The 17446-nt window shown below is 42.5% G+C and overlaps 1 protein-coding gene and 1 long non-coding RNA gene across 2 annotated transcripts in view; one reads left to right on the top strand and one right to left on the bottom strand.

The window, feature by feature from the left end:
• The first annotated feature begins 4050 nt into the window (after nt 1-4050).
• On the top strand, nt 4051-15655 carry LOC117804416. The gene is made up of 4 exons (XR_004628836.1): nt 4051-4236; nt 10583-10758; nt 13948-14096; nt 15596-15655. It is a non-coding gene; the product is annotated as an uncharacterized LOC117804416 (long non-coding RNA).
• Nucleotides 9958-17446, bottom strand: part of LOC105235528 — a 474820-nt gene continuing 467331 nt past the window's right edge. Inside the window, exon 5 of the mRNA XM_011218932.3 lies at nt 9958-10060. Within this exon, the coding sequence (XP_011217234.2) occupies nt 9974-10060 (87 nt within the window). The 3' untranslated portion in view covers nt 9958-9973. The remainder of the gene's footprint in view (nt 10061-17446) is intronic.

The raw sequence follows: 17446 nt of genomic DNA, 5'->3' as shown, positions 1-17446 counted from the left end.
GCAATTGTTTTTTTTTTCAAAATATATTGAACAAATTTCAACCATATGAAGGGATGCAGGGGAAAGAGAAGGACTTTGAGTATAGTTATACTTCTGTTTGTTCAAATTCAACTTTGTCCAAATCTTAAAAACAGAATAAAAAGACGCATGACTTGTTAGGTCAAAACTAATCAACTGTAACTTTAAATACAAAGGAGATGAGAATGGTCACTGTCTCCTAAAAGAGAAGCCTACCCCATAGCAAACTTTGAAACTAGTAAATATACACTTATTTATTGTACTTTCACTCAATGAAAATCATCAACAACCAAGAGAAACTCAGCAAAGGATTGAACACATGAGTTTGTATCTGAAAAGGCTTTTACCCTGAGGAAAAATGCTCAATCTGACTCATATTAACAAAAGTGTCAATTAAAACTACACCGAGATATCTTTTTCTTTAACTCATCAGATTAATAAAAATCCGCTGCTTTGGAGGATTACAAACGCACATACCTTTGGATCCACCAGTAGTGGCTAAAGAAAAACATCCTAAAGATACACTCCATCCGTTACATGAAATAACACGTGAACAAAGCTATTCATTTCCTCAAGTAAAAGATCAGAAGTAACTAACGTCCATCCTCAGAACACTGGATAAATGAGTTCTGACACGTTCACAGAATCAAACAGTTTGCAAGTATAATAGAAAACAATAAGGAAACTATGTGCTGATACATAATGCTCATATTCTAGCTAGTGAAAGAAGCTGAGGCTATTAGGTAGTGTATGCCATAATGTATATAAAAGGATAAAACAAGAAGGCATATAGATTTGTACTGTATTATTTCTTATGTGAAAAAAGTCTGTGGGCAGATAAACAAGGAACTGATAGGTGGTTAGCTATTTGGGGAGGAGATGGGAACTAGGAGGTGGAACACAGCAAGAGGGACAGACGACAGACGGGAAGGAAACTTCTCACATGACAGGCACCTTTTCACACTTTATCCTGTTTAAACTGTGTGAATGCTTGACATATTCAAAAACTTAAATATTCCTTACAAGCCTTGTCAAAAGTCCTAGGAAAATGTAGTTAAAAAAAATAGAAAATAACCCAGATATTCTTATAGCTCTTATTCAAATTGTGCAGTTTCAGAGTAAATCCTATTATGTCTCAATTTCACTAAAAATGAAACTGAAACTCTGTGTACTTCTCAAACACCCAGACCTAAAACATGGATTCAGAAGAAAACTTACCAGGATAATTTCCAATTTTGATTTTTGTTGCTCTACAGGTCAACATTTCAGAATACATTAAAATGTGCACTATTTAAAGTCCAAACAGACCAGTGTTGAGAGACATCCATCCCAAGGCTAGTGCTTACATAAAGTTGAAGCAGTGATGTCAAAATAAAAATTCCGTCGTGGAGCTCTTCATGGAATCCACGAGAGATGGGGCTCTCTCCCACAATGATAGGGGAATTCCATCTAAGAAAAAGGGATTCTTTCTTCACAGGCAACAAGATGAAAGGGAATTGTGGTTTATTCATTTGGCTCTTCCATCTATGACTTTCAGTTATCAGTCGTCTCTGTGTGTGTGTTCTATTACAAGTCCTGTGGGACTGTGGGTGCACCGCTAGCAATTTGCCCCATGCCATGCAAACAGCATGTGGACCAGAAAAGCCTGACAGACCACAGTAAAATACATCTGGGTTCTAGGGTCTCTGTCATGTTGCCAAGTCATATAACCTCCTCTATCTTAGCTCAATTTCCTTATCTGGAAATGGGGTGAGAGCCTAACTGGAATATCTCACCATTTTCATATGGTGATCAAATAATACAATGAATAGGAAAGACTTGGAAAAGTGTACATTGAAAATAGTACCATTGTGACCGCTGTTATGACACACAGATACGAACAGATAGGGCAGAGGAAGGAGAACATGATTCCAAAATACACACCATGGAGAATTGGTCTCACTTTTACAGATGAGCACAAAGAAAGCCAGAAAGGCTAAATAACTTGCTCCAAGTCAAGTAGCCAGTTGGAAGCAGAAGTGGAGACAAATCCCACTCAGGTGTTTTGACTGAATGTCTCTCTCTTCTGCAACTCTGCTTCTGTAACTTGGAGCCTTGAGAATACCTGGACAATGGGAAGGGGCAAAGGGCCACCTGATGACCCTGGCCATAGGAAGGCTGGAGAAGCAATGAAAAAATGATCAGAGAAGGCACAGAAGGATAGCAGAGTATTGGTTAAGTTCTGGGTGGTTATAAAAAGGAAAGTAAGAAGGCAGGAGGTAACAGGAAACTCACTTTTACGAAGCATTTCTGACTTACCAGAGTCTTAAGAACTTGATCTCATTTAACCTTTATGATGATCTAAAGCCCTCTCCATCTTCCAGTTGAGGAAATAAGACAAGAAGTAGTTAAGGACTACTGGCCAATAAAGGGCAGGGTGGTCATGAAATCTGGGACTGAGGGCCTCTGGGTCAGGCCCTTGACCATGCTGCCTCATTCCACAGTTACTGATAACGATCACGGAGGATGTGGGCCCACTGGGAAGGTAGTAGATATTTAAATATATATATTTATATATATATTTATAATATATATTTATAATGTATGCTCAAAATTTTAAAAATTTAAAAATAACTTATTTTTGCTAAATATTTTCTTTCTGAACCTTTGGGGTGAAAGATTAGTAGTAATCTCCAGATGGGCTCATGTTGGGTGTTTTCTGCTTGAGAGTGAAAAACCTGGGGCCACTTCTTTGAGAGTAATGCCGTCAGGATCCTCCTTTAAGAAGGACCAAAGCAGGGGGCTTGAATCAATGAAAAAATACTATCACATAGGACTCTGAATGAAATCAGCTTGGAGTATTTTTTTTTTTCTGTGCTAAGTAAATTCCTGAGTAGTGATACTATCTAACACATATACAAGAACTTTCTAAGTACTGTGTACTCTTCTGAGAGGTTATGCATTCATTTAATGCTCATAACTATATGAGTTCTATTATTATCTCCATTTTGCAAATGAGGAAACTGAGACACAGAGAGGTCAAGTAACGTGTCCAAGATCAAACAGCACGAAAAAAAACACCACTGGAGCTGGGGCTTAAACCCAGGCAGTTCGGCTAGCAGGATTTAACGTTGCATATTATATGGCACTTTGCATATTCTGTGTCTTAGGACTTTAATAAAATAGCAATCCTGCTGCCTACGTTTCTTGCTGCCTGGATTTCTGGGGTCGGACAGAAAAGAACTCATTTATTCATTAAGTAAGTCATTCCAGTATTCATTCATTCAATATGTATTATAATCTTACTATACATCAGGCTCAGTAATAGCAAAAATAGATGTGGTTTCTGTTATCCTCCAACTGAGAGTCTAGGGGGGAGAAATACTTATCAAATAATGACACAAAAAATGTAAAATTACAAACTTTCAAAAATATGAAGGAAATATACAAGATGTTATAAGATTATATGAATATTTAAAGAGGTATCTGACCTAGTCCAGGGTAGGACCTTAGGAACTTTGAGCCTTTGAGCTGGGATTACAAAACAAAGAGACCTTGAGTTGTTTAACATTTCTTAAATGTTAATCCTCACCTGTAACATCAGGGCAATGGTTTGCAACATGATCCCAGCACTTAGTAACTACTTAATTAATGATAGTTATTGGCCTTGTTATTTTTAATTTTCTCATCACTTAGAGAATAGGATATAGGAAATATAAAGATTTAGAATAATAAATTTAGCAATTGTAAATGTGGAAAGGAGAGGGGAGAAAAAGAAAATAATTTGAAAATGCTATGGATTTTAGTTTTTTTTTAAAAAGGGAATGCTTCAGTAAAATGAGCAGTATACTATAAGTAACCAAATGGGAAAATAAATGTATACAGGAAACCTAATGCTTTGTTCTTGTTTTTTCTGACACTTCAGGATTTTGTCATGATATTGTTATGTCTGGCTGATAGCATATTTTTCTGTGGTTTTAAGTATTTCTTCCAGCATTAGTCATTGGATGGATGGATGGATTGATTTGCACGCTCTTTCACCCACAGCTTACTACTGCAGCATCTAGGAGAAAGGGTAGGACTGACTTCCCCGGGTGGATTAGGACAAGGGCCGTGGGGGTGGAGAGCCTCTAGCTCTCCCGAGGAAAGATGTTTCAAAGCTAGTATGTGGGCCACAGAGAGCTTCCAGCCCACCACTCTCTGCTTCAGCTCAGCAAGGGAAAGAAGGAAAGCTGCAAGGTAAGTTGGTAGAAACCTATTGACTCCTTCCTGAAATGTGAGGTGTCCCTGGGAGAATCCCTCTGGATGAGTTCAGTGATCCCACATTTTTCAGACAGAAATCTGCCTCTCCCCCCTTGAGGAGAGCACTTCAAAGGGTCAGGGGACACTTCAAAAGGCCGGGAGCCCCGTGCATGACTAAGTGTTCTGCTGCTGGGGGTATGTACTATGGCAGTTGGTGAGCCCATGGCCAGACCAGCAGGGAGGCGGGGCATTCATGGGGGGCTGTGCTGACGTGAACATAAGCACACTCTTACCCTGAATCCAAACTCCACACCACTTCATCCGGGTGCAGGGACAGGAGCTGGGGCGGCCAGGAAAGGTGGTGGGGAGTGGGAACCAGGGGGATCGACCAGAGCCACCTCCCTCCTGGTCCAGGGATCCAGAAGAGGTCTAGAAGGTCGCTGCCCCACCCTTTCAGCCCCCCGGTTTGGTTCCTACGGAGTCCAGTCCCAGGGGCCACAGTATCTTTCAGGAGTTCAGTTGACTCAGGTGCTCTGGGGAAAAGTTCCCTGTCCTCAATTCCTATACTCCTGGGCACCTTTAGCCCTGGAGTTTCCATCAGTAAAATACTTACTTTTCCTTAGGTAGTCTGGAAGCAACTAATACATGTGCCTGACTTCCTCTCTTCTCTTCCTTCTGGGAGAAATTCTAAAATAGTGAAGGGGGCTATGTTAAATAGGAGATATGGGACATTAAGAACAGGCAGCCCTCAAAAGCCACCATTAACTACAAATGGAATTGCCATGTTCCCTTTAAATGCAATGGTGTTTTTCTCATCATCGGGGACAAACACTGGAGGTATCTCATGTTTCCAGGGTGATTCTGGGGGTCTTGACCTTTCATTTAAAAGGCAAGTTTTGTTAACTACATGTGCGTTTTTTCCCGTGTATCCCAGCACTGACTAATGCCAACAGTATTTCTGCCCCCCGCCAAGCACACACACATATGTACATGGAGGAATGGGGTGGGGGGGCGTGTAAAGACCAGTAAAGAAATGAGACAGGAAAAGAGCTTTACAGGCATAAGGAGGCAATAAATATAATCACCGTGGCAAATCCAGAACTAAGGGAAGCTTTCAAAGGCAAGATCCCCTGCAAGCCTTTCACCAGAAGCTCCAATCCTCAACCCCTCTCTGTCACACAGGCAAGGAAGCAGGCAGGCCCTGTTACATCTGCATGGGTGGGATTCGAAGGAGTTCAAATTCTTAATCCTAAAACAGCACAGCAAAGAGGATGCCTTTTCCTCCCTCAAATGTTTAAGAAAGAGTTTTAAAATATATTTCCTGTGTACATTTAGTCATTGGGTTATCTACCACACCTAGCATAGAGCAGGTAGTAAGTAGTTGTTGAGTGAAATCTATACAGTATGGAAAACCATAGGTGTTTCCCCGATGACCAGGGAACGGGCTCCTGCTGCTCAGGAAAGAACCTGAATTATTTGTCATGTGTCAAACACAAAAGGCCCCAGTCGCAGGGCTCTTGTTGGAAGTCTCCAGAAATAGAAAACAGCTTCTTGTGTATTGATTGACCTATGATTGCTGTATCTGGAGCTTGGTTCTAGAAATGGAAGGAAAAGAAGATATCTTTAAACAATTTATAGATCTAAAAAGGACCCTCCCCCAGCACTGTTTGCAGCCACCTTCTTTTTTTCCCCTCTGCTTCCTTCTTTTCAAACACTACCTGACAGACTGCCGCAATCACCCTGTGAATGTAAGTAATTTCCTTATTGACAGCCTCCCATTCTCCCTGACATCTGCCAGCACTCCCTGACACTTGAATAAGCATTAAGACATTAACAGTCTGGCACAGGTTTAAGGGCTGGAATAGTAATGCTTGGCAGGCCTGCTGCACAAAGCCACATGCAGAGAGACCCCCACTCATTCAACTCTGTCGTCCTTCTGGTTCGAAAATGTGGCAGAGCCCAGAGTAAATGCCGATTATTCGCTCGACTGCTCTGGCATTTGGGTGCCTCCTTAGACAGGCCAGATCGTACATTAAAAGAAAAGAAAAAGGAAAACAAGAAAATGCCTGCTTGTGAGACGGTGTAAGTGAGAAGTGGAATGTTCAGAGAAAGGCAGGTCTTTGCTCACTGGAACGAGTTAATATTTTAAAGGGGTTGACTTAGAATAAAAAGCAAAGTCAAGCTCCCCTGACTTACACATAGGACAATTTGCATCATGCTTTCTTCTGATAATATCAGATTCTTCCCAAAACTTGATGGCAAATGCCATCTTTGTGCCATGGATTTTTTGAAAGCCAATTTGTCAGATCCTCATACAGAAAATTATTAGGACCGAACACCACAGTCTGCTTTGTTGCCAGAATCTGTTCACTGAGAAATGGCAAAGCTAATAACAGTCTTGATTTTTAAACTGCTAAGTGAGTCAGAGAGCTCCCTCTGTTCTATTCCAAGCAGGGCTTGTTTTGGTTCAAAACCCAGCAATCCACACAGGTAATGCTAAAATTAACATCAAAATACAAGGGGCAGGACTGCGGATGTGACACTTTTTCTTGAGTGAAAAATGATTCATGATGGCTGCACTTGGGAAACAAAAGAAGAGTGAAAATAGGTTTTACCAAAGTTCAAGGTCGTCTGATGACAGGGTCAGGCAAGATGTTTCCCTTGGAAGCATTCTGGGGCTCAAGGCTTTGACATCTTCTCAGGGCTAACTGCCCTAATTTTTCTCATTCCCGCACTTGGCCCCTGGCCCCTGTTAGAACCCAGCAACACCACAGAGAACAGCCCGTCTTTACATAGTGATTCCTTCTGCAGATGCCTTCATTTCTCATCTCGTTGTTGTTTGATCTGAGCCTGGGTCATTATCTCTGCTTTGCCAAAGAGGAAGGAAAAAAGGCCCCAGAAAGATAGGGGCTTGCCCAGAATCACACAGGTAGTAAATGGCAGAGGCCCTTGGTGAACCTGGGTCTTGTCTCCTGGACTGGTGTATTTCCTCGACATTGGCTCCCAGCCCCAGGGGCCTTGGTCAAAGTTACCAGAGGAAGGAGATAGTCAGCCTGGAAGGACCGTGACTACTTTTCCAGAGCCCAAAAAGCTGTCTGTGGTCATGATTAGGGTGACTGACTGGGATCTGAGTGGAACCAACAAAATCTGCTCCACTGCACAAAAGGGGGGGTGCTCAGGTGGGGAGGGTGGTTCCCTTCAGACTGACTTCATTTCTTCATAAGCACAGCAGGAGAATCAGGGCCAGCCACTGGGGAGACATGGGTGTGTCTGCAGGGGCTTGGGCAGGCAAGCCAATGCTGTGCCGCCTCCAGTTTGCTACTCCAAACCTTGAATGGTAAGGGTGTGGGCTTCGTAGTCAAGGGGACCTAAATTCAAGTTCTGCCTCTCCATTAGCTGGCTAGCCTGGGCTAAATTTAGTCAACTAAATCTCATTTTTTTCATTTATAAACAGTGATGCCAACCATATCTTCCTTATAGGCTTGCTGTGAGGGCTAACGGAGCTAAAGCCTGTCAAATGTTTAGCACAGTAAACACTCAAGAATAAATGTTAATACGTTGCTATTATTAATTAACATAGGGGCTCATGTAAGGTTCCTAACTTTCTGATTATCTACTTAACATCTCCCTTTGGAAGTCCTATAATAAAAATACCATTATTAATTGATATAGGGGCTCATCTAAGGCTCCCACCTTTGTGACTGTCCACCCGACACCTCTTTTTGCATGTCCTACAGTTAATTCAAATGCATGCCCCAAGCCAGCGCACCTCCCATAGAACCATAACAATCACCACAAAAAGCTATTGAGAGCATAGTCTGTGTTCTGAATATTATTATCTTATTTAATCCTGCAAGTTAGGGATTACATTTCACTTTTACAGATTGGGCAAATGAAGCTCAGAGAGGTTAAGTAACCTACCCAAAGCTTCATAGCTGTTAAGTATCAGACCTAACTTCGCAGCTGGGGTCAGCTGGTGTCCATGCCCACTCTATAGTTAACCACCTTACCCCTACCACAGACGAGGCTGCAAACCATAGGAGCTTTGATTCTTTCTTCTGTCTCAGTCTCCCATCTACACAGTCGGGAATTCCTTTCCTGCTGTTCTACATTATGGGAATCTTTCACATCTTGCCGGGCTTTGCATTCACTCTGACTACCCTGGTTCAGGACTGCTTTTCGATTTGCTGGATATCAGATGCTTTCTGGATGTTTCCCCCTGAAACACACACACGCACAATGCTGCCTGCTTAACCCCCCAAAGCCTAGTTCTCACTAGAGCTTCCCTGCAGAAGACGTTCAACGACTTCCCGCATTCTGCAGAAGAAAAATGATACTAGTCAGCTTGACAATCAAGGTCTGCTTCCTCCATAAATGTGCAATTTAGCTTTTGGGTTCTCATTGTATCTCTTTGCGCACTCAGCAAAACGCACAATCCGTGGGGGCAGAAATCTGTGCCTCTTGTTCGTTGCTGCCTCCCCGATACCTAGGATAATTGCTTGTTTACATTAAGTGCTTACTAAATATTTACTGGTTGAGTCAATGAATGAATGAAAACAATTTTCCCCGCAAAAATGATGATACTTTCTTCCCACTGTGTTTTACTGCAGAGCCTACTGGTCATTTAAAGACAGGAGAGCTGCTTTCATTTTTTAGAGCTGCTGGCTTCGTTTTTAAAGATGAAGAAAAGCCGAAACAAGATTTTTAAATATTTGATATATTGTAGAAAATAATGTTTATCAAAGTAATGCTTTGATGATTATTAAACACAATGCAATATAATTGTGTTATGCAAAGATAATTACGGGAGTTGTAGAAATATTAGTCACGACAGGCAGTGTGACCCAGTATTGGGACAGCAGTTTAAAATCAAGTGACAAAGGTCATCTTTGCTCTCGCCCACGTAGGAGTTGCTGAGTGTGGGCCTTGAGCTAAGGCCTCTGCTGCCTCTATCACCCCTTTCTTCGCGCATCCCCTTCCTTCCCCTCACCCGCACGTCTTCACACCCAACTTCTCCTTCAGATGCTAAACTAAATACCCTTCTCTCATCCTTTTCTAGGCCTCGCTCCTCAGAAGAAATCTCTTGTTACTTCCCCACAGTAATTTCATGTGGGTTCACCCATGTTACAATTAACCACTTTATTCCATGCACTGGAATCATGGGCGTCCTGACTAGGTTTGTGAGAGCAAGGCCCGTCATCCATTTCCGAATTCTCTTTCTAACCGCTCTCCACCTCCTGTTTTGTATCATGTCATGCTCACAGATGCTCAGTATATATTTTGTGAATAAATAAGTGAATGTGGCAATGCAGGTAAAAAGAACAGATGGCCAAAGTCTCGGCATGAGGCGTTGGGCAGGCTTTCCTAGTTGGCGGAGGGAGAGGGGGAGAGAGGAGCTGTGTCAGAGGGCTATCCGATTAAAGGCAGCATATTATGAAAAGTGACATGGCCTCCTGATAATGTGTGGGCTCTGGAGCCAGGCTGTTTGGGTTCAAATACCAGCTCTGGAGCTCCACTGTATGAACCTGGGGCATCAAAGGGCATTTTAACATATTTCATAGGTTTTGTTGTGAAGACTAAAAAAACTGATAAATGTAAAGTGGTGATCCCTGCTGTGGTAAATCACAATATTGTTTCAAATAATATGCTGCCTTTCATGTTAAAAAAATTTTGTGTATATTAAATATAATATATCTAAAGTGTATATATAAACATATATATACAATATTTCTGCTTATTGTCTCACCTCTCTGCTCACTGTCACATGACTTGCTGTGTTCCTTTCATTGGCATTGGGCTTGGCCACGTGACTTGCTTTGACCTGTGGAATTTAAGTAGAAGTGATAAATGCCATGACAGAGCAGAGGCTTTGGGGCCACTGCACCCATTTTCCTCTGCCACAAGACTGACACATCTCACGTAGGGTCATCTCCTCATGCTGGATCCTGCATGGAAGAAGCCATGTGGGGCAGAACCTCAGCCATCACAACCAACATACAACATGGGAGAAACAAGCCTCTGCCGTTCGAGGCCCCTGGGATTTAGGAACTATTGCTGAGGCCTAATGTGGTGAAGCTGACGCCTAGCCCAGTGAAAGAAGGACTCCATCCATGGAAAGCACTTGGAACAGTGCATGGAACATATGAGGGGCTCAATAGTGATTATAACCACCGATGCGCTCTTTTGACATGACTTCCTAATTTGCACTCGCTTGTCTTCAATTAAAAGCCTCTTCTTTGGACTCTTCAAAGTATTTTCTTGTAGACAATCATCTGGCTAAGAACTGAAAGGTGTGTGCGTTCCAGTCCTAACTTGCTTTTTCTGGGGCTCTGTTTCCTCATAGATAATTGTCCAGGTTGTTTCCAGCTCAAAGAAATTTCAGAGTCCACGGGCAAGCAGCTGCTGGCGTCCTGCATTCATCCAGTAAACAAACGTCGGATCTACCACTTACAAAGCGGGGTGATCTCAGGCCCCCCCGCCCCGCCCCGCTTCTTCGTCTTTTCCCTCACAGGATTTATGGTAGGCTTTGGCCATTGTCAGGTTTCAAGGCGATGGGATTTACATAGGCTCCTGGGGCACAGCATTATTTTTTGTTTTCTTTCTCAAATTAAGTCACTAAACTCAGCCAGAGAAAAAAGTGATTTCCTAGAAAACAAGTTACAAAAATATCTTTGGCTCACCAAGGATGTGTTTAACTTAAAGGACTTAAAATAAAAAGCAAGGTACAATCAGAGAAGAAAACTAGGCTGCCAAGGTGGGCAGAGGTCTGGCAGAAAGCTTTGGGTTCCAGCCTTCTTCCTGCCATTATCAGCCAGGTGACCTTGGGACATCCCTCATTACTCTGGGTTCCAATTTCCCTACATGTAACAGTAAAGGATCTCCAAATTCCTGTCTAGTGCTAATGTTTGATCACTATGATTCCATCAAAATCAATTGACAAAGGTGGTGGGTTTTTTTGTTTCTTGGTTTTTTTTTTTTTTTTTTTACAAGTTTCAGGCGGCAGTTCTCTTAATTTGTAGAGTCGGGGAAATACATTAACGGAGGGAAATGTTTACAGGGGAAGCCCAGCCCACACAAATCTTCTGAATTGCTAATAAATTTTGATCCTAAAGGAGAAATAAAAGAAAGAACTTAATTCATAATCACTTAACAAAAACAAGCACTATTTTGTTTGCCAGAAGAACAGGTGGCCTAGTATCTTTTCCTGCCCACTCACAGGAGATTTTCTGCTCCAACTAAGGCAAGCTGATCTCTGGCATATTACTCCTAGCTCTATTGAAATGTATCCAGATCCCCAAAGTCTCAGCCAGAGGTCTGTCAAGTGGAGTGTGGTTACCAGAGCTGGTCCATGCGTTGGTGGATTTCCAACACCAGGTTCTCCTCCCATCGCAGATGGCAGGTGCTTGCTGTCCCATACCACTGGCCTTGGCAGGGTTGAGAGTCAGCAGCCACGCCCCGCTTTCCTTACATTCCCACCACCATATCCTATTCTTGGTGGTGGGCAGACGCAGCTCCAAGACCGGCTTTGGTAAATATACAATCTAAGTAAGATCATAGACTCCAAGAGAAGTCCCTAGGATCCCCCCTTAAAAACAGACTGTCCTCCTCACAGAGATTCTATGATTACTGAAACCTGCAAAAGCCCACCCTCAGCCTCAGAAAGGCATTCTAGAAGAAAGGGAATGAGGGTGCCCTGCCGAGATGCTCCCTCTAAGAGAACCCGTGATGGAGCATGGCCTCCAGCTGCCATATTTTGGATTTATTGAGCATTCACTCAGAGGCCACACTTCCCCTAGGGCTGCTCCCAGACAAAAACCGAGCACAGTAGGGGAACTAGAACTGGGCCATTCCTGTCTCAAGGGGGGATTCCTCATATGGGCGCTTTTGGCGTGGGGACTTTCCAGCAGGATGGTCAAAACTTTCTCAGAATTCTGCCACAGTCTGAAACTCTTCCTACTCAATCCTTCCTTCCCTCTTCCTTTTCCTAGACCTCAGACCTGCACCATAAGCTGAAGATTCCCCCTGCCTGCTCCTTCTCTTCCCCACTTTATCCCTTATCATTCCCAAGCACTCTCCTCACTAAGCCGCCTGCACATTTCCTTCCTCCTGGCATCTGCTTCTAAGAGAAGCAGGGCATGACACTTTTAAAAGTTAGCATGCCTGGCCCACTACCTTGTTTAGGGTTCTCCAGAGAAACAGAACCGATAGGAGAGCTATCATCCGTCTGTCAGTCTGTCTATCTATCATCTATCTATCCATATTATAAGGAATTGGCATGCGATTACAGAGTGTGAGAAGTCCCAGGATCTACAGCTGGCACACTGGAGACTCAGGAGAGCCAATGTGTAGTTTCAGCCAGAATCTGTAGGCCTGAGAGCCAATGGTGTAAGTTCTAGTCTGAAAGCTGGCAGGCTTGAGAACCAAGAGCTGATGTTTCTGAGTCTGAAGAATTGAACAGACCAATGTCAAAGCAGTCAGGTAGTAGGGGTCCCCTCTTACTCCTAGGGAATGAGGGGCTGGTGTGCTGGTAGCAATATGGCGTCAGTCTTTTTGTTCTATTCAGGCCTTCAACTGATCGGACAAGGCCCACCCACATTAGCAAAGACAATTTACTCCATCGTCTGACTCAAATGTTAATCTCATCTAAAACACCCTCACAGACATACCCAGAGTAATGTTTGACCAAATATCTGTGTACTCTGTGACCCAGTCAAGTTGACACATAGAATTAACCATTACACCTATGGAATCCAATGCTAATTAGTTAAAGGACTTCTGCTTTACAAGCAGAATACAAGTCAAGGTATAGTTCGAGTTGCATTTATGTTTATATCTATCTCTCTCTCTCAAAAAAAACAAACAAACGCATGAATAAAAAAAGATCTATGAATGCCTGAAGGTGGATTCCATGTCTTACTCTCTTTTAGATCCGAAGTACGTATTGAAAATTCAATAACTTATATTTATTGAATTCCTACTATGTGTCCTGCACGAACAAAGTGCTAAGGGTATAGCAGTAAACAAAATAGATCATGTTCTTGTGCTCAGACAGCTTCCATGAAGGTGAGAGAGACAAATAACATATACAACAATTGAATATATAATATAATGTGCCATGATCAGTATGAAAAGGAAAGAGTAAAGTGGGCAAGGGGATAGAGAGGAACGGAGAGGCGTCATTTAATACAGGTGCTCAAAGATGGCTGAATGGGTAACTGATGGATGAAAGGCTCTGAACGGAGGTGTCAGGAAGGTGGTGTAACTGTGTTGGGACGAGCAGGAATTTGGAGCAGAAGGAAGGCCTCCTTCTCTACCCAAAGAATCGACTTGACTAAATTGTTATTTCCCCCAGGTCTGGCCTGTTCTTCTTTGCCTCCCTTACTCCTATTTTTATGACATTTCTTACAGAGTGGGCCCAGACTCCCTCTCCTTCAGTGACTGCCTCACTGGAGTGGAGTAAGTTTTCAAGTCAACTTTATCGTTTGCATTGACCTTCCCCAGCACGAGGGCTTGGGGCCAGTTTCCACTTCTGAAGAAATCCCTCTAAAAGTGGTGCTCTGGAGACACTTCAGTAAATGAAGATAGACTTGGCAAAGAAATTCCAAGCTTACAGGCAGATAATTAAGAGAGATTTTCAAAGCCTAGGGGGAAATTAAAGACCATTATGTATGTATGGTTTGCACTAAACCACTTTTATTACAATTTGAGCTCCGTACAGCTGTGCAGCAAGTGAGGAGTGAGTCTCTACAGCCGGGGAAAAAACAGAAGCCTGTGGATGCCAACCTCCTAGCAGCCTACAGGAGCCGCACATACGTTTAAGTTTCACAGCTCCTGAGGAATTACAGAAACCAAAATAGGTAATTTTACTGCCGTCCTAATAAGGAAATGATGACATAGCCATTGAGAAGTTAAAAAAGCTTAAAAATTTCCCTTTTCCTCTTCCAACTCTCTGATTCAATTCCTTATCCTGAACAGGGATGTGGTAAGAGGTATGAGATTTTTATGGAGTCACCCGAAATCTTTGGGAGGTTTAGTAGAGGAGTCTGGGCTTTGGAACTGGGCGGGCCTAGAAATGCGATTTAGTTCTGCCAGCTAAGAGCTGTGTGATCTTTGGCAAATTACTTAGTCTCTCTGAGCTCCACTTCCCTTGCCTATAAAATACCCACTTGAGAGAGTTGCAATGATCCCCTGAGATAGGAGAAGAAAGGTGCCTGGCACATGATGGGTGTTTAATGAATGATGGTTCATCTTCCTGGAAAGGAAGGTCCCTAAGGAGCTCAGAAAGCATTATTATACTTTCTCTTTATGATTCCTTTTTTTTTTTTTAAGATTTATTTATTTATTTATTTATTTATTTATTTGGCAGACAAAGAGACAGCCAGTGAGAGAGGGAGCACAAGCAGGGGGAGTGGGAGAGGGAGAAGCAGGCTCCTAGCGGAGGAGCCTGATGTGGGGCTCGATCCCATAATGCCAGGATCACACCCTGAGCCGAAGGCAGACGCTTAACGACTGCGCCACCCAGGCGCCCCTCTTTATGATTCCTAATAAAGATTATGACATCAAAAAAGTCTTTGTCAAGAGCAGGGATCACAAAAGCAAATGTCCTTGGCAAACCTACTGTAGAATTTGATTTGTGATTTGCAAAGAAATGTGCCAAAATGGCGGCCCATGCTGCCCTAAAGGGGCAACTAAAAGATTTATTCCTGATATGAGGGAGTGCACCCCTCATCTACTGGAGGGCCTAAGCCCCATCTATAGGGGGCAGTTGCTACTTAGCTCCTACCTATGGGTAGTGCAGACCCGCTACTGACAGACTGTTTTTAATCCCTAAGTTTTTCTATGTGAAATTTCCGGTTCGCATAAAATGGCTCCTAGGTCAATTGACAGAAAAACACAGAGACCACAAAAAGCATGTTTGCAGGCAGTTAGCAGGGATTGCCAGTTAGCAACTTCTGGAAGAGGAACATTCCATGATTGCACTCTCACTCCTTGTATAGTAAAATATTTTAGTTTTAAAATAATTCTTTGAATAATTCCACGCAGAGCAAAGAGTTCAATGTACAAATAAATCTTTTCCTGCATATTTCTATATCTAGGACATCAAGGGCCAAAAATAACCTAAAAAAAAAACCTATGAAGGATTTTGTTGTTATTTATTCCTCAGGATTCAGAGATTGCTGGCAGGCACTGTCCAATCTCTGTGGATAGGTAAAGACACAGAGCTGATGCCTGCTGATAAAGCTATTTTCTAGATATGTCCTTATAAAACGTGATGTTCCCTGACACTTTCCACAGTATTATGGATGGGTTAAATTATTAGTATTATTTTTAAAGATTTTATTTATTTATTTGACAGAGAGAAAGAGAGCACAGCAGGGGGAGCAGCAGGCAGAGGGAGGGCAGAAGCATGCTCCCCAAGCAGGGAACCTGATGACGGGCTCCATCCCAGGACCCTGGGATCATGACCTGAGCTGAAGGCAGACGCTTAACAACGGAGCCACCCAGGCACCCAAGGGGTTAAAGTATTAATGAATAGTCCATGGAATTGTTGCCTTCGCATTTTAAAAGACAGGGCAGAAAGAGCTTAGAAGAAATTATTTTGTTCTTTAAAGAATCCCTCTTTGGCTCCATATGAGCTTCACCAAAACAACGCTCCAGAGAAGGTGCTGATTGGAAACGAAGTGCTGATTGTTTGCATAACAGGGGCTAAAATGTATTAAGCCACCAGTGTGTTAATTAACTTGTTCCACTCCACTTCTGAGCTTACAGCAGAGAAAAAAAAAAATTGTATTTCAATAGCAAGAGGCACAGGAAAAGTTAAGCTCCATTTTTGATGGACAGTTTCCCACACACGCACACACCCTAAAACTAGCAACTGTACATTTAGAGCATTTACAGTAAAACCCAACAGGTTTCTGGAGTATGTGACAATCCAGATATGTGTGCATGTCTTACCCACAGAAGCCATCCCCCCGTGGGGGAAATGTACCATGACATCCCTCTTCATAGGTAACAGGCACATTAGGATGGAATTACTTCGGTTAGTATACGACTGTGATAACCAGAAGAGAGAAACCTTGGAGCAGAAGAACTACAGGGCTTCTTTAAGGAACACATTGAGTCCCCTTAACTACACAACTAGGGATTTGTTCGGTATTGGACGTGAGAAACTGAGTTACCAATACTACTTCTCAGGACATCTGTGTGTTCTGTGGACACGCAGAGGCCAAACTTGTTTGGTCTATAACCATCCAAATCGTATTGGGCAAGGATTGCACCTGAGGTCCAACTGATTCACTTTACACACTGGCAACTGCAGTGATATGCAATACAAGTGAATTCCGTGTTCTTCTGCCTGTTTTCCACGTTTCCAACACCAAATGGAAAACAAGTTCCATCAAGAGAATGGGGCCCGAAGATGTTCACGTTCCTTATCCATTCCAGGCAGTTTCTTTCTCTCGTGAAATATTAGGTGAGGAAACAGCAACAAGGATCCATAGAAAGGGATAAACATAATCATTCTACCAAAGTGATGTTTCAGGGATCTGCTGTAAAAATAAAAGGATTATCTCATTACTGGGGGAAAAAACACATATCTTTGAAGCTTCAAAATTTAGAACCTGAGACACCAATAATAAAAGGATTCTTTTGGTAAAATATATTGAGATCTTGGAGAGGCAGTCACTCAGCACTATTGTAAAGTAGCATATCGAGTAGAATTTTTATTTGAAAAACTAACCCTCGGTTACTTCTCTTGTTTGTCACCCCCTTTTTTCTCATGACTCCTTATTTCTAATACTATAAAGACACAATAATAAAAATATTTTGCCTCGGAAATTTCATTTGAATGTTGAGTATATTTTAGTCACGATATTAAATACACCTTAGTTTGAGAAAGGCTTTTTGGAAAAGATAAGTCAAATTCAAGCAAGTGGAAGCCAATCTTTTTGCAACCCTGTTCCCTAGGATTATGATGTTCCCAAGATAATTTCATAATCTCACTTGGGTCAACACTGCAGTTGACTTGAATGGCAGAACGCCAAGAGAAGTTGCTACGCCAGGTTTGGCACTTAACGATGCTGAGTTGTACTTTCCCTTGAGAGAGCACCCCATTATGGGAACGGAATTCCCGGAGTGGGACTCAAGGGGGTGGTCAAGACACTGTTTTGCAAGATTAGTGAAGAGTGGATTGGCATTTGGGTAGGAG

This window comes from Ailuropoda melanoleuca, chromosome 11, assembly GCF_002007445.2.
Source record: "Ailuropoda melanoleuca isolate Jingjing chromosome 11, ASM200744v2, whole genome shotgun sequence".
NCBI classification, from domain to species: domain Eukaryota; kingdom Metazoa; phylum Chordata; class Mammalia; order Carnivora; family Ursidae; genus Ailuropoda; species Ailuropoda melanoleuca.
This window is presented reverse-complemented; position numbering and strand designations above follow the sequence as displayed.